The 17943-nt window shown below is 55.0% G+C and overlaps 1 protein-coding gene across 1 annotated transcript in view; it reads right to left on the bottom strand.

Annotated features, from left to right (window-relative positions):
• The window catches only part of MUC6 (mucin 6, oligomeric mucus/gel-forming), a 28282-nt gene extending 11558 nt beyond the window's left edge, over window positions 1-16724 (bottom strand). The window contains exons 1-19 of the mRNA XM_072637960.1: window positions 16601-16724; window positions 15204-15257; window positions 13927-14155; window positions 13320-13446; window positions 13139-13226; window positions 12491-12637; window positions 12176-12285; window positions 9653-10052; window positions 9307-9552; window positions 9016-9138; window positions 8694-8814; window positions 7979-8117; window positions 6002-6106; window positions 5115-5187; window positions 4437-4574; window positions 3462-3623; window positions 3262-3398; window positions 864-996; window positions 456-705 (exon numbers count right to left, since the gene is read on the bottom strand). Of these exons, the coding sequence (XP_072494061.1) occupies window positions 456-705; window positions 864-996; window positions 3262-3398; window positions 3462-3623; window positions 4437-4574; window positions 5115-5187; window positions 6002-6106; window positions 7979-8117; window positions 8694-8814; window positions 9016-9138; window positions 9307-9552; window positions 9653-10052; window positions 12176-12285; window positions 12491-12637; window positions 13139-13226; window positions 13320-13446; window positions 13927-14155; window positions 15204-15257; window positions 16601-16724 (2906 nt within the window). The remainder of the gene's footprint in view (window positions 1-455; window positions 706-863; window positions 997-3261; window positions 3399-3461; window positions 3624-4436; window positions 4575-5114; window positions 5188-6001; window positions 6107-7978; window positions 8118-8693; window positions 8815-9015; window positions 9139-9306; window positions 9553-9652; window positions 10053-12175; window positions 12286-12490; window positions 12638-13138; window positions 13227-13319; window positions 13447-13926; window positions 14156-15203; window positions 15258-16600) is intronic.
• Window positions 16725-17943: the final 1219 nt, after the last annotated feature.

The following is a 17943-nucleotide window of genomic DNA, read 5'->3' as shown; positions in this document are numbered from 1 at the left end:
TCCTGCTGTGACCTGAGCTTGGCGCATCATTTATCTCTTCAAGGCTTAGCTCATGAGGCACCTCCTCAAGTAAACAATCCCCCCTCAACTTCTTGGCCAGCGCACTTCTTTCCTCTTTACAAGAGCTTTTATTGACCCCTCTGGACACAGATTTAATTCCATCCATCTGCCTGCCTCTGAACTTGAGGTCAGTAACTTTCTGGTCCAGTCAGACTGAAAGATTGTGTGAGAAGTAACTTCCCTACTGTTTTGATTCTATCTTGACTGGCACTGGATCAGCAAGCAGGAGGCTCAGTTATATCCTTGTGCTGGGCATGGCCTAATGACAGGACTGTAGATAAATCACTTACTGACCTTGTGCCTCAGTTTCCTCATTTGTAAAATGGGAAGCAACCCACCTCTCTTGAGCCTCAGATGGTCAGAGAACAAGTGTCAGACAAAACTGTGGAGCTCACCAGGGAATCCCACTGATGATGGTGGACTGGTCAGCCAGAATAAACTTCCGGTCTTCCAAGAAACAGGGGCATCGGGACTGGCGGACACATTCACTTCTGTGGTCTAGGTAAGTGCCCTCTGGGCAGTTACAGCCATCCACTGGGATGTCACTGGGATGACATTCGAGGGTGTGGTCAGCAAGGGACAGGCAGGTCCGGTTACAAGCCTGGCTATCATAACTGAAGGTCTGGTTCCCAGTGCAGGAGACAGCTGTGAGCACAGGCCAGGAGGGAATTAATATGTGTGTGCTCCTACCCAAAATGTTACAGAGCCACCCAGGACCACTGGTGGGGAGGTCCGGATCAGGGGTGCTGAGGGAAGGCCCTGCCCCTCCCCCCAGGACGAGGGGGCTTCTTGGGGACACTTACTGCAGTTGTCCACAGTACTTCTCCAGTCGTTCAGGATGAGCCCCATGGAGGCACACATGCGGGCATAGGAGCCCAGGGCCGAGCAGATGTAGGGGAAGGTTTCCTCATAGTTGCAGGCCTGGTAGACACATCTCTGGAAGCAAGTAGGTGGGCTCAGAGTGAGGCAGAGCTGTGTGTGTGTGTGTGTGTGTGTGTGTGTGTGTGTGTGTGTGTGTGTGTGTGTGTGTGTGTGTGTGTGACAGTATTAAGGCAGAGAGGGAGGTAGCTTCTATAGGGACTCCAGGAGAAGAAGGCACAGCTGACAGGTACCACTGCACCACTCCAGTACTTTCTGGGACAGTGTAGACATCACCCCACCCCTGGAGGGGGCAACCTGGGCTCTATGACTCCTGCCCAGCTGGACACACAGACATGGTCATGGAGCAAAGTGCTGGGAACATGGCAGCCCAATCTCCGGGGCTGGCTCTTGGATTTTCTTCTCCTGTCCCTCACTTCTTTTCCATGTCTTGGCCGTTTTAAAATGTACCCTCCCCCCCAATTAACGAGCATTTGGTTTTCATTTCCTCCCACATCCCCTCCACCTCCCACCCCTCTGGAAAAAGAAGAAAAGGAAAATTGGGCCCTTGTAAGAAATATGTGTTGTTTTTTTATTATTCAGCCACGTCTAACTCTTTACAACTCCATTTTGGGGTTTCTGGACAAAGAGGTATGGTTTGCCACTTCCTTCTCCAGCTCATTTTACAGAAGAGAAACTGAAATAAATGGGGTTAAGTGACTTGCCCAGGTCTTGCCCAGACAACTAGAAAGTGTCAGAGGCTGCATCTAAACCCAGGGCTTCCTGACCCCAGGCCCAGCGCTCGAGACAGTATAGAGAGCCTAGCTGTCGGCTCAAAAGAAACAAATTTTTTCCTTGGACCATACATGAGTAAGTGAAACTCACACATCATAGATATGCATGCATGCACATATATGTGTATGTGTGTATATACACAGGTGCTTGTGCAGCTCCACCCCCAAGCCTGTCCATTCCCCCGCCAGAGAGGGGCTGCCCTCAGCACGCTTCCTCCCTCTTCCTGGGGCGTCCTGGTGAGTCTTTGCGCTGGCCAGGGTTCTGAAGCCTTGTGGAGCGATAGGCTGCATGCCTGTGAGTCTCTGGTTCCGCTCCCTCTCTCAGCATCAGTCCTGGCCAGTCTGCCCAGGCCAACACTTTCTCCTTGTGCACAGTCCGGGATCATCCGTCCTTTACCCCTGGTCCCCTGCTTGATGAGCGTCCAGGGCTGGGCCTCCACCAAAGAGCCTCAGGTGTGGTGGAGAAGTGAGCCAGCACTCCCTGAGGTTCCACCCCTGGGTCAGCCTGGGGACTACAGAGGCGGGGCCTCGGAGACTGCCTACTAAGGAGTGGGGGGCTGTTGTCTAAACTAGTAAAGGGGCATGTCTCTTGGGATCTCTGGCAACGGTGCCCCACTGAGTCAACTGGCCGTGCTACAGTACCCAGAGAGCTGAGGAAGGCTTGGGTTCAAATCCAGCCCTAGAAACAGCAACTGTGCAACCCCCAGGAAAGTCACTTAACCAATGTCCGCCTCAGTTTTCTCATCTGTAAAGTGGGAATAATGATCAAGCCTACCTTAAAGAATTGTGAGGATCACATGAAATGACATTTGTAAAATACTTGGCATATACTATGAGCCATATTGGTGCTTATTCCCAGTATTTTGGGAGCAGGGGGTGGGGCACTGGGAGTGGCTGGTGTGATCCAGGAGGGGTACCCATGACTGAGGTCTTTGACCTGCTTGAGCCTCAGGGCTCTGTCAAATGAAGATATAGTTACTTCTAGCTGCTTCATGGGCCCAAGTACTAGGTGGGAGAGTCAGGGTAAGCGGTTGAGCCCCACACTGGATGTGTCCCTGTGTGCATGCATGTGTGTTATATGTGTGGGTAAGTGTGCATGTGAGGGGAGGGGGTTACTACCTTGTAAAAGGGGGCTGGATTGACTGTTGCATGACAAGCCTCAAAAACCGTCCCTTTCTTCATCAGAATGGAGCAATACGTCTCTGCGCAAATCTCTGAGTGAGGGCAAGAGCAGTGAAGGCCAATGTCAGGCATGATGAATGAGGCAAGATGCCCACCCACCTACCTCTGTGCCTCAAAGGGTGGTTGGTGCTTCAGGTGTGGCTGACGCTTCAGGTTAGGAGGACCAACAGGGAGGACCCAAGGCCAAATAGGATCAGCCCCGCTCTGGACTTGCTGGGCCTGTGGTCCAGGGCTGGCCTTGGGGCCTGGCCACTGAGTGTGCCATGGGGAAGCTGAAGGTTGGTGGCAGAGCTGGCCTGGGGATGGGCTGGAGTGGGTTCCAGTGGAGGAGAGGCACTCCAGGGAATAGTGGTCCAAAGGCACTGACCCAGGCCAAAGGTTTCCCTGGGTCCTTTAGCCAGAGACTGGGGCCCAAGATCTTGCCCAGGGAAAGGACCTGGGTCACCAGGGCTGCCCAAAGGCTGCTTGGTGCTTGCAGTGGGTGCCAGGCCTGGCTTGCCAGGCCTGTGGGGTGCCAAGGCTGGTCTGGGTATGGCTGCAGGGCTCAGGCCTTGCTGGAGCACTCACTGTTGAGTTGGCTCATGGAGCAGGGGTCCGTCTCACGTTCCAGGGCACTGGGGCAGTTTCCCAACCTCCAGGAATCCACGAAGAGGGAGGCTGTTCCCTCAATGATATCCATGCTGCTCAGGAAGTCATCGGTTGTGTCCCCATTGTAGTTTCCACAGAGTCCTAGCAGTGTGGACGAGAGCGGAGGCTGAGTGCCTGGCTGTTCTCTGCATGCCTGTCTCCATCCCTTGGAGACCCAGGTCGCATGGGCAGCCTCAGAAGCTGGGGCTGGGAGGGACCTCAGACCCAGATGTGGCCAAGTGGTGACCCCGCTGTTCAGCCTCTGCACTGACAGGCAGCTTACTCACCACCTGCTTCTTGGAATTGCAATAATTGATTGTTTTTCTGTGGAGCCTCACCCTGTCCTCTGAGGCTAAGCAGGACTGAACCAGCCTCTCCCAAGTTCAGCTCTTCTAGACAGCTTCTCTTCTCTAAGCTAACGACTCCCTCCCTTTCAATGGCCTTATCCACCAGTCTCAAGCTCCCTCCACATCATGGTCACCCTCCTCGAAGGCTGGCTATGCTTCCAAGGTCTGTGCTTTGTAGCTTCTGACTGGGCACAGGCTTGGGGGCCACGTGGGTCTCACTGAATTCTCTGGACTCTGGGGCAGCCCAGTGTGACTCTGGGTGACCTGGCATAGCTACTGGTGGTAAAGTAGACTCTCTGTGCTGGTAGGGACGTTAGAGCCCTTCAAAGTCAAGTCAAGCCTGCCCCCTGTCCCTTTCCCCTGCTGGCCCTCGTTCATCTCTCAGAGGCTCTGACTCCAGGCTGGGCAGTGGGAAAGCCTCCAATTCTGTCTCTGATGCTCGCAAGCTGGGTGACCTTGGGCATGTGAGTAAACTGAGTCACTTTACCTAGAGAATTGACCAGAAGGTCTCTGAAACTCTGCTGGGCTCTTGCCTGGGCATAGTGATTGAGGCTGCAGGGACACTCACCTCGGGTGTTGCCTTTAAACTGGAGGCCGACTTTCACGTAGACTTGGAACACGGGCCGCAGCTGTACCACCAGTTCCAGTCCGAAGGTGGTGGACATCTGGAGGTGGGTGGAGGTCTGTCTGAAGATTGTGATGTCACCTGCAAAAGGACTAATTCAGACCCAGCCTGGGCCTTCTTCGCACCCCCCAGACATTCTCTCCCTCATCAGATGGCTTGGCTGCATGGGAGAATCAGGGACTGGATGCAGGAGGCAGTTAGGACTCTCCAGAACTGGAAGATTCCCATGAGACTCCCCATGCCTATGACAGGGTGGGGAGGGCATCACCTGTAGAAGCTGCTCTAAGTCCCAGGTGCCTCAACACTGGCTGGGAGGTTGACTCCCTAGGTCCACCTGGGCTCCCAGGTCCATGGTGGCTCTTTCTCTTCCCTTCCTCCCAATTAGGGGCTAGTGAGAAAGGCTTTAGGCTATGCACTGGGACCAGAACAGTGGGAATCATTGCCCTTGCTTGACCACAGGCTTGTCCCAGGCCTTCCTAGCTCTGAATTCCTGAGCAGAGACTCAGGAACCAATGAGGGACCATGAAAGTGCTTGCTTTGGGGAGGTGGCATTGGGCTCTGCCCTGCCTTCTGGCCAGGGACAACCGTGGGGGCCCTGTGCCCACCAGGGCTCATCATTACCTGCTTTGTATGGCAGCCACTTAACGTCCCCATCATCTATGAGAAGATCATCTTGAGAAATCACGATTTTGTCCTGGAAAGGGAGTGAGTCAGAGCCCAGAGAAAGTGGGGAGGGGGAGATGGATGGGGGAGAAGGAGATGGGATGGGGAAGGGGGAATGAGGGAGGGGAGGGCATGATGGTAGAGAGTGGACTAAGAAGAGCTGGCTGGCCAGGACATGGTGAAGCTGAGAATTCCAAGTACAACCACCCAGTGGCTTGGAGATTTGCTTCCAGCTGATGTCCCTCTGCCCTGGAAGTGCATTTTCTTACTTTTCTTAACTTACCCATTCAGTCTTTTCTCTCTGTGTCTGTCCATCTCTCCCTCTTTCTCCCTCCTACACACTCCTTCTTTCCTTTCTCTCTGTCCTTCTCTGCATGTGTCTCTGTCTCTATCTGTCTCTCTTGTTTGCTCCATCTCTGTCTTCTCCCTCTGTCTCTCTCTGTCTCTATGTCATGCTCTGCCCCTGTCTCTGCTTTTCCATCTCTGTCTCTGTCTTTCTATCTGTCTGTGTCTGTCTCTGTCTCTCTGTCTCTCTCCCTGTCTGTCTCTGTCTCTCTCTCTCACACACATGCACACACCCTCGCTCTTTCACACACTAACCATCCTTCCTTGACCCTAAATGAGGATGGCACACCCAGGCTAGGAAGAAAGAGTTGTTTTCCCTGTTGGTTCCACCCCCTGTCATGGATCTTGGGGGAATATTTTGTTGGAGACACCTCCACTTGCACCCCAGGGCCTGCTTCAGGACCAAGGTAAGCTTTGGTTCCTATAACTACCCTTTCACCAGAAGAGATCTCTAAGCACTCCCCAGCAATGCCAGCTCTGGCCCCGTGCCCTGAGCCTACCTTAGCAGATGAATAGATAACGCCCATGAGTGAAGTTTCTGAGTGAGAGTAGCCAGATTTGTCGTACACAGCCATGAGGGTGCCGTTGTTGGGCAGGCTCGGGCTCTGGGGGAGGGAGAGGACAGGGAGAGCCTTGGTGAGGAGATCATCAGGTGAAGTGGAAGCCAGGCCCTACGCACCTCTTGTGACCCTGAAGTGCCACCATCAGAGGAGATGTGGGGACTGTCCCAGGGGAGCAGTGATTTCCTGTTTCAGCCTTAACATGCTCTCCCCTGGAAGGGGCCCAGACAGGGGGTTACCCTGCTCTGAGACCGGCCTGGATTCTGTGGCTGCTAGAAATGGATCCATCAACAAACCAACCAGCAATGGCCTGCTGTGGGGGCACAAAGACCCAAATTCAGCAAGTCCTCAGAGGACTTAGAGTCTGCTAGGGAAGGTGTCACCATTTCCTTATAATTGTGTCTAGATGAACATGAGGGAGGGCACAGAGAGACTGGGGGAACAGAATGACTCACAGGAGTCTAAGAGATGGCAGCGAGGAAGGAATGTCTTCTAAGCAGGGAGGGCAACTAGGAGTAGCCATAGAAGCGGGGGATGGGACGCTGTGCATGGAGAACAAGTTGGCCAACATGTTGGGACTTGGAGCATGGAGGAGGTTCTGAAGGGCTTCAAAGGCCAGAGCATTTTATGTTTGATCCTGGGGATAATAGGGAGCCACTGGAGATTACTGAGTAGGGGGTAACATGGTCCATCCTGTGCTTTAGGAAGATCACTTTGGTGCTGCATGGAGGATGGACTGGAGAGGGGGGAGACTGAGGCAGGAGGACCCACCAGCAGTGACTGCAGTGATCCAGGCATGAGGAGTGAGGGTGGGGAAGGAGGCCTATGTGATAGGAAGAGCAAGATTTGGCAATTGACTGGATATGTGGAGGGAAAAAGGAGATTCCCACAGTGCCTTTTTTTTCTCTTTAAGGTTCAGGAACACAGGCATGTTTTAGGGAGATGGACAGTGCCGGGAACCCAGAATGGAAGGAGGATAAGTGAGCTAGGATGGCAGAGGCAGTCTGTGGGAGGACATGGGACAGAGGGGGAGGGCTAGACTTTGGCAAAGAGGAGGGTCTTCATGTGAGACTGGGTGAAGGGGGACATGGTGGCAGAAGGCATCAGGGAGATGTGAGATGAGGAGGAGGGGGGAGAAGAGGGAGTTCGTGGTGACTGGCCTCCATTTTCCCAGGGGTAGCATGCATGACTGTCCTAGCAGCTCCCACAGGGAATGCTGGCCCATGTCCAAGGTCGTTCATTTCTGGTAAGGGCATCTGACAGGACGAGATGTGGAGCTGGGGCTCGTCTGCCTCCCTCATTTTACAGAAGGTCCGACCATGTGCCCCGGGCCCCAGAGCCAGGTCCTTTGGCTTCAGACAAGAGCCATCTGGTCCTCTGGGTGGCCCCTGGACAGCTTTGGGGAGAGGGGAGGGGAAGCCTTTTTCCTGTTTTCTCTACTTTTCTTTGGAAGATGACGAAAGGAACCACAGAATGGGATTTCCCAAGGCTGCTCAGAAAAGAATCTGGTTCCCCACTGCCTGAAGCACCCCCATCAGCACACAATTCCTTTGCTCCCTCTGAAGAAAGTCAAGCTCTCCCACCGCTATCTCCAGCCCAGGGGTGGTCATGTCTGCCTGAGTATGAATGAATTGAAGAGAGAACAGGTGCTTGGGAGGGAGCTAATGTCGGCTGAGAGTTCCTGGGAGTGGGTGCTCAAGTGGAGGGAAGACCGAGGCCCCCAGGCAAACCTCTCAGGTCTCCTCACCTGGTCCAGGGCTGTCATTACCTTCTCTGCCCACGGTGGAGTGAGATGCTCCAGAGCAGTGGAGGTGACCCACCCACCCCCCTGGGTCCCATCCAGTCCCATACATGGTAGAGGCTCAAGGAGTGGAGGCTAGCTGATTGAGAGGCCCTGGCATAGGTCCCCACTCTTACCTTGACCAGGATGTAGGTGCAGGTCCCGTGGAAGCGGTAATGCCGGGAGTCAAAAGTGGTGATGAAGGACCCCCCCTCCAGGGAGCATCGGCCTGGACACGGCAGCTCCGTGCAGATCCACTCACCCGAGGTGCACTGACTGTCAAGCACACAGCTCTGGTGAGGGGGGCTTGTTGTCCCAGGGCAGCTGAGCTCTCCACCCAGGCTGAGCTCTTAGACTCTGACTGATCTGAGGAGCCCCTAGAGTACAGGAATTTTGAAGTGTGCCTCCACTGGGCTATGGGGGTGAGGCTGAGGCATGCATATGTGTGGAAGGAAGGTGGTTCCTGAGGGAAGCAGGGATCCCCATTCCTGACTTTCTAGACTGGTCCTGTGCCAGGTCACCCCAGGAATGAGGAATGTTGGGTCACTGGTATCCCACTAAGGCATAGAATCCTCGGTCATTCCTGGGTCCTGGGAGGTTGTGTCTGCAGAGCCAGACTACTAGGTGTGGAATCTGGGGCTGTCTCCCTGGTTCCCAGACCCAGAAGGGTCCTGAGCAACCTCCAGTCCAGTCCAGGCCTGACTCAGAACCTCCAAGCATCTGCTTGGAGAGCTCCAGGGAGGGGGAGGGGGCTTCTGAGCTGTCCTTAGCTGCCCCCTGCTGCTGTCCAAATAGGCTGTACCCCATGGTGGACTCTGACCCTTCAGACCTCTACCCACACCAGGGACCCACCAGGTCCTGCAGGGAGCTTTCATGACTTCTCCAGGGCTGTAGGTGACTCTGTTAAATGTGCAAGGACACTGCTCGATGGGGACACAGCTCTGGTTCTTGGAGATGTCATCGAGTACCATTCCTGTGGAGATGGGAAGAGGCCATGAACTTTAGAGCTAACAGGAAACTGGGCTCCCTCAGGAAGTCAAGGAGAGCCCTGCTGGGGCTGGAAGAACCAGAGCCCCCTCTCTAGAGCAAGATGATATGGGGGACCCCCCCATCTCCAATTTCTTCCCACCAGTCCCTCTGATATTTCCCTCAGGGGTTCCCAGCCTTGGGTTACCTTCAGGGCAGAAGCAGCCAAAGGTACAGAAGCTGGGGCAGCTGTGTGCTGGATTGGAGCATGTCTTCATGCAGGGCGTCCCACACTCCTGGTAGACCTGGTTGGCAGGACATTCCCCCAGTCCTATGGCCACATGCCCGGGAAAAGCCAGCAGTGAGGAGAGGGCCCAGTAGACTTGCCAGGTCCCTTCTCCCTTCTCCCTTTCTGTCTTGGATGGCCTAACTTTGTGACTTCTTTACGCTGGTTGTAAGCTACCTGTGGGATGGATCAGGATCCTGGCTGCACTTGTACCTCTGCTCAGGCTCAGCAAATGAGACTGCACTCCCAGCTCTAGGCCCATGAGGGATGCCCCGGGAGGAGGCTTGGAGCAGGGCCCAGGAGCTCCTAACCAAGGGGAATCCTGAAGGTTGTCCATGGGGATAAGTTTCTCTTCAGGCTTTGTCTGGGGCCTTACTGTGCAGAGGCCCTCAAGGTTGGCCAGGACTGGCACCTGGAGCCCTGACTCCAAGGTCAGAGAGTTTTCCTCAAAGGACTCTTCTTGGAGGAACAATCACAGTTCTCAGACGTTGAAACTGAGTCTCAGAGAAGTGGCCATATGACTAAGCGAGCTTTCTTACCCTTTCTGCCCAAAACAGACTTGGATCCTGTGCCCCTGGTCTTCTGGCTGTCCTGCCTGCAAGGGCCCCAGGGGCAGCTGGAGTGGGGGCTGGGGATGGGGGTGGTGGCTCTAATCTCAAGCAGGCACTGGGGACGGGGTGGGTGGGGGAGGCATTAATCCCAGGCTGTGTCTGGGTGGGCTCCTGCTGCTGCCTATTGGACAAGTACTCACTGCAGAGGCTGGGCCTCCTCCAGTTGGTGACAGGCTGGCCACTCATGGAGCATTGCCGAGAGTACTCTGACAGCGTGGGGCAGCTGCAGTTGGGCTGAACTGGCTCTGGGCAGGCCTCCAGGTCCAGCTGGCAGCGGGCAGCGAAGTCGTACTTGGACACATTGCAGTTGGGACCCACCTGGGTCAGCAGCTGGAGACAGAGCTGGATCTGGGCAGGGAGGGAGGTGGATGTCACGCTCAGGAGATCACCCCAGCTTTCTGAGGGACCTAGGGTCCACCTGGGGGCCATGGGAGGTAGCGCAGGCAGAGACATTCATTTCACAGGTGAGCCACAGAAAGGGTCCGAGAGTCTGAGGTCTCTCAGGTTGGAGGAGGGCAGGCCCAGAGCGCATTTAGGGTTAGAGTTAGGCCTCCCAGGGAGCCTGCCTTGGGTCACTGAGGCAGTGGGGCTGGGATGGGGGAATCTGTCTGTGCACATCAAAGGTATTGGAGTAGGGGCAGTCTGAAGGAAGGTACAGTCACCAAAGGGGCTGTAGTCTCTGCCAGCCTGGAGTTCTTGAAGACCCCCCCACCCCCCACAATGTGCCCAGGAGCTCACTGTGTCCTGAACCCAGCCTCTCCCAGACAGCAGGCTGAATCTGTGCCTCTGTGATCTTGGTGTGTCTCCTCAAACCGCCTTGTCTTTACCCCACTCTCTGGCTCCTGCTTCTGCGCTTTGGGGCCAAGCAGGATAAGGCCCCTCCCTCCCTCCTCCAGGAGACAGGCAGCCAATGCTCAAGACAGCTCTGATTCTGCTTGAGCCTTCCCTTGTCCCATAGGATGTGGGCCTCAGTGGTCCTTCCTTGGACATTTCCTGGCTCATCACTGTCCTCTCTAAACTGTGGCTGGCGTCCAGAGGGGAACCTGGTCCTCTGGACATGCTCTGTCTGGGGTAGAGATGAGCAGGCCTCTCACACCCTTCCCTCAGTCCTAGATGCTGTACTTGTCCAATTACATCCTGAGACAGAATGAGCTCTCTAAGTGCCAGTGGACCCCAGGGCCTATCTTGGCCCATTTCAGCCCGCTCATTCCTACTCCCAGGTCTTTTTTAGATGATTCCACTTTTGGTCATCTTGGGCTCTGGCTGGCCCCAGACCCCTCCTCTAGAGGGTGAGTGTATGGAGCTGAGGTGGCCCCAGCATGCTGGGTCCCTAGCATGCAGAACTGTCTTTGGTTCCTCAGGGGCCATGACTGTCTGGTCTGATGGGGTGGACCCCTAGCATTGCCTGCCACCTGCCCTTTGGGGCTCATCTTGTTTACCTGGACCCCCACAGGACAGCCACCCAGTTAGCAGCTAATGGCCTTGCAGGACCTCCCTTCAACTCAGCCCCTGCTTTGTCTGAGATCAACCAAAGGCAAACATGAGTGGTTGCCTTCTTTTATTGAGAGCAGAGGCGTCATGACTCCTAACACGGGAGTCTGGGCTCTCTTTCTGCTGGTGTGTGAGGACTTTGGGATCCATGCTGGGAGAGGGTAGGACACTCTGGGAAAAGTGTGTATATGTGTGGGAGTGAGTGTGTGTATGAGTGTGAGTGTGTATATTAGTGTGAGTGTATGTGTGTGTATATGTATGAATATGAGTGTGTGTATGTGTGTGCATGTGTATGTGTGTATGAGTGTGTGAGTGTATGTATGTGTGTATGTGTGTGTACATGTGAGGATGCATGTGTGTATAAGTGTGTGTATGAATGTGTATGGGTATGTGTTTGTGTGTGTGTGAGTAAGCGTGTGAGTGTGTGAGTGCATGTGTATATGTAAGTGTGTGTGAGTGTATTAGTGTGAGTGTATGTATGGGAGTATGTGAGTATGAGTGTGTATATGTGTGGATGTATGTGTGTGTGTAAGTGTGTGGGTATATGTTTGTGTGCATGTACGTGTGAGTATGCGTGTATGAGTGCATGTAAATGTGTGTGAATGTGAGTTTGTGGGTATGTGTGTGTGAGTGTATATGTGTATGAGTATATGTGAGTGTGTATGTGTGCAAGTATATATGTAAGTGTATATGTGAGTGTGAATGTGTGTACATGTGTGGATGCATGTGTGTATAAGTGTATGTATGAATGTGTGTGGGTATGTGTTTGTGTGTATATGTGTGAGTATGCGTGTATGAGTGCATGTAAATGTGTGTGTATGAATATGTTGGTGGGCATGTGTTTTTGAGTGTGTGTATGAGTGTGTGTACGAATGTGAGTTTGTGTGTGTGTGTGTGTGTGAGCAGGCATATGGGCACATGTGCTGTCCCTTTCCCCCACCCCTGCCCCAGGCAGTGATGCCAATCCTTCCCCGCCATACATGATTCCTGGACCTCTTTTTGGCCACGGGCAGCTCCTCATAGGCACAGATGTGTGTGGGGTCGTCCATCTTCTGCTGGGCGGCGTATCTGTATAGATCCAGCAACTTGCCTGGAAGGGAGGGTACAGAGTGCATCACAGCTGGGCACATTTTGTCCTTGCTTGGGGCACCCAAGGCTGCCTGGTTCCCAGCCCCACCTCCCCCAGGACACTGGAACTCTGTGACCATTTACTGAGTACAAAGACAAAGGGGAAACAAGGCCCTGCCCTTGGGAGTCTCCATTCTCCTGGACCCAGGTAACAGCTTACACCGCACCAAGGAAGCCTCCCCTGGAGGGGCTGTCTGAGTTGAGCTGGAAGGAGACTGAGTGGAAGAGGAAGAGAGCCTGGGCAGGGGGGAGGGGCATGTCTGCTCCAGTGCACTTTGTGGTGGGAGCCATGGGGAGGGAGTGGTCGATGGGCGCTGTCAAGGTTGGGCTGGAGTCTCACTCCTGAGACTATGGCCAGTCACCAGTGAGTCATGGGAGGGGGTGCGTGGTCAGTTGGGCTTTAGTAAGCTGATTTCCATGTCTGTAGGGAGTATGGGTCTGAGAGGGCAGACCCAACCACAGGGAGACCCAGAGAAAGGAGGGGTGAGAAAAAGGTGGGTGAGAGTGTATATCCCTGGGTGGGAGGAGGCAGGGATGGCGGGGTGAGGAGAGGGACAGGGATAGCTAGACTAGATCTGGGGCCTTCAAGGGAAACATCAGCTGAGCCCAGAGCCTAGCTCCAGCCCTTCTCAGGTGGGTTTCCTTTGCTAGAGGGTGGAGGGGCTGAGGCAGGAGGAGCCCAGGGTCTCTCTTGGGGGCCTGCCTGGGAACAGTTCTGCTCCAGAGAGTTGGAGGCCTCCCCTCTCATGGGCCCATGGCAGGGGAAAAGGAGGAGGAGGGGAGGGAAGAGGCAGGTGGGGGCAACTGGTCAGCACCTTCGCTCTGAAGTTCATTACTTTCTTCTTCGTCAAAGTTCCCACACAATCCGAAGGTCTTTTTCATGTACTTTTTCTCAACCATGACCTGGAGGGAAGGAGAGCTGGGCAGTGAGTAGCACCCACCTGGAAGCTTCCCAGGAGCCCCCTGAGCCCTGACCTGGGGCCAGGCCTTACTCACCATGAGATAATCATCATTATTCCACATCACCACCAGCTCCATCTCCAGGAGCTTCGCCACCAGCCGCACATTCTGCCCAAAGGGCATGATCTGGATGCCATTGAATGTATAGGGCAGGCTGACCACCCTGGAAGAAAGCTGCCCTCAGCCCTCTGCCTGGCTGCCCCTCCTCCCGCTCCCAGAATGGGCCCTGCTGCCTCTAAATGAGCCAGTGAGTGATCTTGACAAACAGAACGTCAGTTTGTAAGGACCTCGGGGAAACTGAGGTCTGTAGTCTGCAGGTGACTGATGGGCCCAAGGTCACACAGTGAAGGATCAAGGAACCAGGGCTTGTGATCAAGCAGTTTCCATAAGGGTCAACCCCTACCCCTCCCATTGCCAGCTTGGATCTCCACAGTCCGTTATCCCCTTCATTCTCAACTGCACTGAGGGGCCACAAGATTGGGGTGCCCCCCTCCTAGCCAGCTGTTCCCTGACCCCTGAGCCAGTGCTCTCCCCCTGCCCAACTCCATCCTGCCTTTCTGCAGGCTCTTGTGGGTCCTGGTGGCAGCTCTGTCCCTTGGGACCCCCTGGCCCAAGCCTCCTGCCACCAGCAGGCAGAGCTTACCCACAGTCCTTAATGGAGATGACTGAGTTCTCCACCGTGATGAGCGAGGGTCCGACTTCAATGATGATCCTGGAGATGTGTCTGCCATCAGCCCTGCGCAGCTGGATGTCAAAGTCAGGGGGAGAGGCGGCAAAGATGTAGTTGCAGGTCCCCGAGAAGTCGTAGAGGTATTTGTCAAAGGTGGAAAAATGGCCCGCGCCCCATGTCGAGCACCAGCCTTGGCTCAGCGCTGGGGGGAAGGAGAGCAGGTCAGAGGTCAGCATATCGGGCATCTGGGCACCTCTTAAGAGGCCTGAGCAGGATTCCCTCTACAGTATCCTGGCCTCTCCTTGAACACATCTGGTGACAGGGAGCTCCCTCCTTTCCAAGAGACTCTGCTTCTATTGTGGGGCAGAGTTCCTTCTTGGATTGAGTGTGCCTTTTCTCCTGCCTCTTGCTTCTGCCCCGTGAAGGGTCATCACATGGGGCTTGTTCCCCTACCCGGCTTCTTTTCCAGAGCAGCACCTCTCAGCTGCTTAGCTATCCTCACCAGCCTGATTGGCCTGGGTGCAGGTCCCAGGCAGTCAGGGGGCCACTCAGAGCACAGCATGGTCCTCAGAGGACAGCGGGACTCTGTTCTGGAAGCTAAGCCTCTCCTGAGGTGTCTGGACACAGCGTTTGATGCCTCAGATGCCACCTCCCATCCTGCTGACTCCTGGCTGTCCTAGTGCTAGAAGTTCCCATTTTGGGGGACTGGGCTGCTGCTAAGCCCGCCACACTTCCATTCTGTACTGACCACAGGAATGCCTTGAACTCACATGCAGGAACTTACCTCTGTCTACCTAGGTTCTCCCATTCATGGGGCTATTCTGTGCTCTGAGGTCCTGGCCCCATTTTGTAGGGGCCAGGAAGGGGAGGGAAGGAGCATTTACGTTGTGTCTCCTGGGTGCCAGGAGCTGGCCAGGGAAGACCCTAGACTTGGAACCCTTCCTTGAACAGGAGGCCTCAGAGGCTGACAGCACTACCCCCAGAGGGGTCTGATCTGCCCAGACCCCACAGGGTACTCCACAAGAGATTGTAGGCTGGGTCCAGGGTGAAGAGGGCTGTAAGAACCATCCCAACAGGCATATGGTTTATTCTCCCAAGCAGCCCGGGCAAGGTCAGGGCACCCCTGGAGGAGCACAGGGAGGGGGCTGGCTTAGCCCCTCTTCCCTCAGTCATGACCATCTTCTTTTCTAGGTACCCCCTCTACCCCATGCTGGGTAGGTGCCTGCTCCAATCCCCGCCGGCCAACTTACTGGAAGGCTGGTCATTTTTCTCCTCCTCGTCCGAGAACACTGTAGCTCCAAGGTCTAGTGGTAGAAGGAATATCTCAGAGCAGTGTAGGGTGTGTCCACCCAGCCCCCAGGCCTCCCAGGCCCCTCAGTCTGGTCTTTCCCCCTCCCTTCTCAGTTTCCTCTGTCAGGGTTTCCCAGGGAAGAGTTCAGGGTTGCCCAGCATCCAGCCTTCCGAAGGGTTGTGACCCTTCAAGAGGCTCTGGAGATGTGCAGGGGCCCCAGGGGTGAGTCAGGCCTCCTGCAAAGGGGCCACTCTGTCCTCACTATCTCCCACGGCAAATTTGAGACCCTGGCAAAGCTGGCAGCCCTGGGCTTCCCGCTCCTTTTGGCTCAGCAAAGCCCCTCTTTTGTGTCTGGGACATGCCCTTCAGTCCCACGGAGGACGTCCTACCTGTGCTTGTCGGAGATGCCTTCCTGCTGCTGCCTGGAGGAATAAAGATACCAAGAAGGGAGTCAGTTTGCCTGGCCTCTGGAGGCTTTGAACCAGGGACTAAGAGATGCCTATGGATAGGTGGGGCCAACACTGTCCTAGAGCTACTCTGGGGAACCAAGGAATGGGGATATTGTGAAGAAAATCCACCTGACCTTGAATCAGGAGAGCTCAATCCTGGCACTGGCTTCCTGGCCATAGGGCAAGTGTCTCCCTCCCGCCAAACCACAGTTTTCCTTTCTGTTAAATGGGGGCAGTGACCCTTCTCCTGGCCAGGTCATGCCTAAGCATGCTGTGAGGAATCTCAAATCACCAGAGAAATTGGAGCCCTCAAGGTGGCCTGGGCCTGGGGAAAAGCTCAGCAGGCCCAGACCTCCTCATGGCAGGCAGGGGGTTCACACTGTCCCAAGAACTGGGAGAGGCAGGGTCCCTCCTCCTCATGGAGCTCAAGGCCTGGTGGACACACGGAACCTCACACTCAGAGCCAGATTAGAGGCCATTCAGGCTTGTTCAAACTGAGGAAACTAAGGCCTACAGAGAGGCAGGGATGTGCCCAAGGTCCCACTGGAAGGGAGTGGGAGAGCTGAGATTTGAACCCAGGGCTTTTGGCCCCAGCTCCAGTGGCTACACAGTTCTATCCAAACTTCCTCTGGATTTCTGCCCCCCTAGAAGTACCCAGTACAGTGCTAGGCCCTGAGATTGGGCCCCACAAGGAATTCTTCATGATTCAAAGTAGGAGGCCTGCAAAGATATGTAGGGGTGAATGGGCTGAGGTTCAGGTCTGTGGGGATTCAGTGCCCTCTGGCCTCCATCACTGGGGGGTGGGGCTGGCCATCCCCTGTGCTAGAGAAGAGTCTTAGCATGGCCCAAGCGGCTTCTCTCAGCTCAGCTCTTCCAAGCCGAGATCCCAAAACCAAGATTCACTCACCCAATGCCAGGGTCTTCTCTCTCTGGTACAATTTGTTGGCAAAGTAATTGTCCTCCAAGGCTGGACAGGGAAGAAGTTGGCATCCATCAGACACGTGATCCATTCCCTCCCCCTCCTCCTCCATTGTTCAGGTCCCATGCTTTAAGGATCTGCTATGTTTGTGGCCTGTACCAGGCACAGTGCCCACCCTGGAGGAGCTCACATTCTACATGAATGCTAGTGAGAGGCAAACCCATGGCTCTGGGGAGCATCAGAGAAGGTCTTCCTTATGGACACAATCCCAAAAGGCAGACCCAGGAGCAGAGGGAGGAGAGAACAGGAGCCAAACTGTGAATGGTAGGACTTCCTCTTGGGTCCTCCACCTCCCTGGGGTCTGTGGCAGTGGAGTTGGATTTTCAAGGAAGGTCGTGGTTTGGCAGCAGCAATGAGGGGGCATTCCCAGTCTAAGAACAACAGACTGAAAGCCCAGGGCTGGTATAGGGGCCGAAGCCAGGCCCAGCTTGGTTCATGTAAGGAGTGTATGGGGGAGAATTAGTAGGAGCTGAATCTGGAAAGGCCTTCAATGTCGGGCAGACAGGTTGGCACTTTTCTTGGTAGGCAAAGGGAACCAACAAAGACCTTTGAGCAAGAGATGGTGTGGAAGAGAGGGGTTTGGCAGCATATCAAGTGGGGATCCCAGGGAGGAGGGGAGAGAAAGAACAGGGAGGGCAGGGGAATTGGCCCTGTAGGTGGGAGCAGCCAGGGCTGGGCACAGGGTCATGCAGGGAAATGCCCTCAGCTGTGGTCAGTCACTGCCTGGTCTGCTCCTTGTGCTTTGCCACTCTGCCAACACAGGAAGATCCCTTCGCAGGTGAGTGGACACAGACTCCATATCAGAGCCAGGAGAATTGGGGGGTGGGCAGCAGTGAGTGAGACAAGTAATTCGGAGCCTCCAACCTGCCTGCAGGGAGGACAGAGTGTTTGGGAAGGGGAGAGGGAGGGATAAGGATACTCTTCTTCACCCTGGATACCTGGGGCCTCTGTCAGTTCCCAGGTCCACCCTCAGCCAGGGATGGCTTTGGTCTTGCCCAATTCTAGGGTACACACACCAGGAGGCCAAAGAGTGGGTGAGAGGATCATGGTCTAGCAGGCTTTTCCCTGTCAGTGGGGAGCACTGGCTTCTAAAGAGGGGAACCTTGGCTCCCACCAGTGGTCAGAGTGCCCTGAGATTGGCGGAAGCCTCCCTCCCTGCCTCGTCTAGCTGGAGCACCTGAGTCTAGACAGTCTCACAGCCTGGGAGGTAGTGAGCACTTTTGAGCTAGGGGACTGGTGGTAGAACTCTGCCCTGCCCTGGCTCAGCCTTT

The sequence above is a fragment of the Notamacropus eugenii genome, chromosome 2 (assembly GCF_028372415.1).
Source record: "Notamacropus eugenii isolate mMacEug1 chromosome 2, mMacEug1.pri_v2, whole genome shotgun sequence".
Lineage (NCBI taxonomy): Eukaryota > Metazoa > Chordata > Mammalia > Diprotodontia > Macropodidae > Notamacropus > Notamacropus eugenii.
Note: the sequence above shows the minus strand (reverse complement) of the source record. Positions and strands in the feature narration are given on the sequence as shown.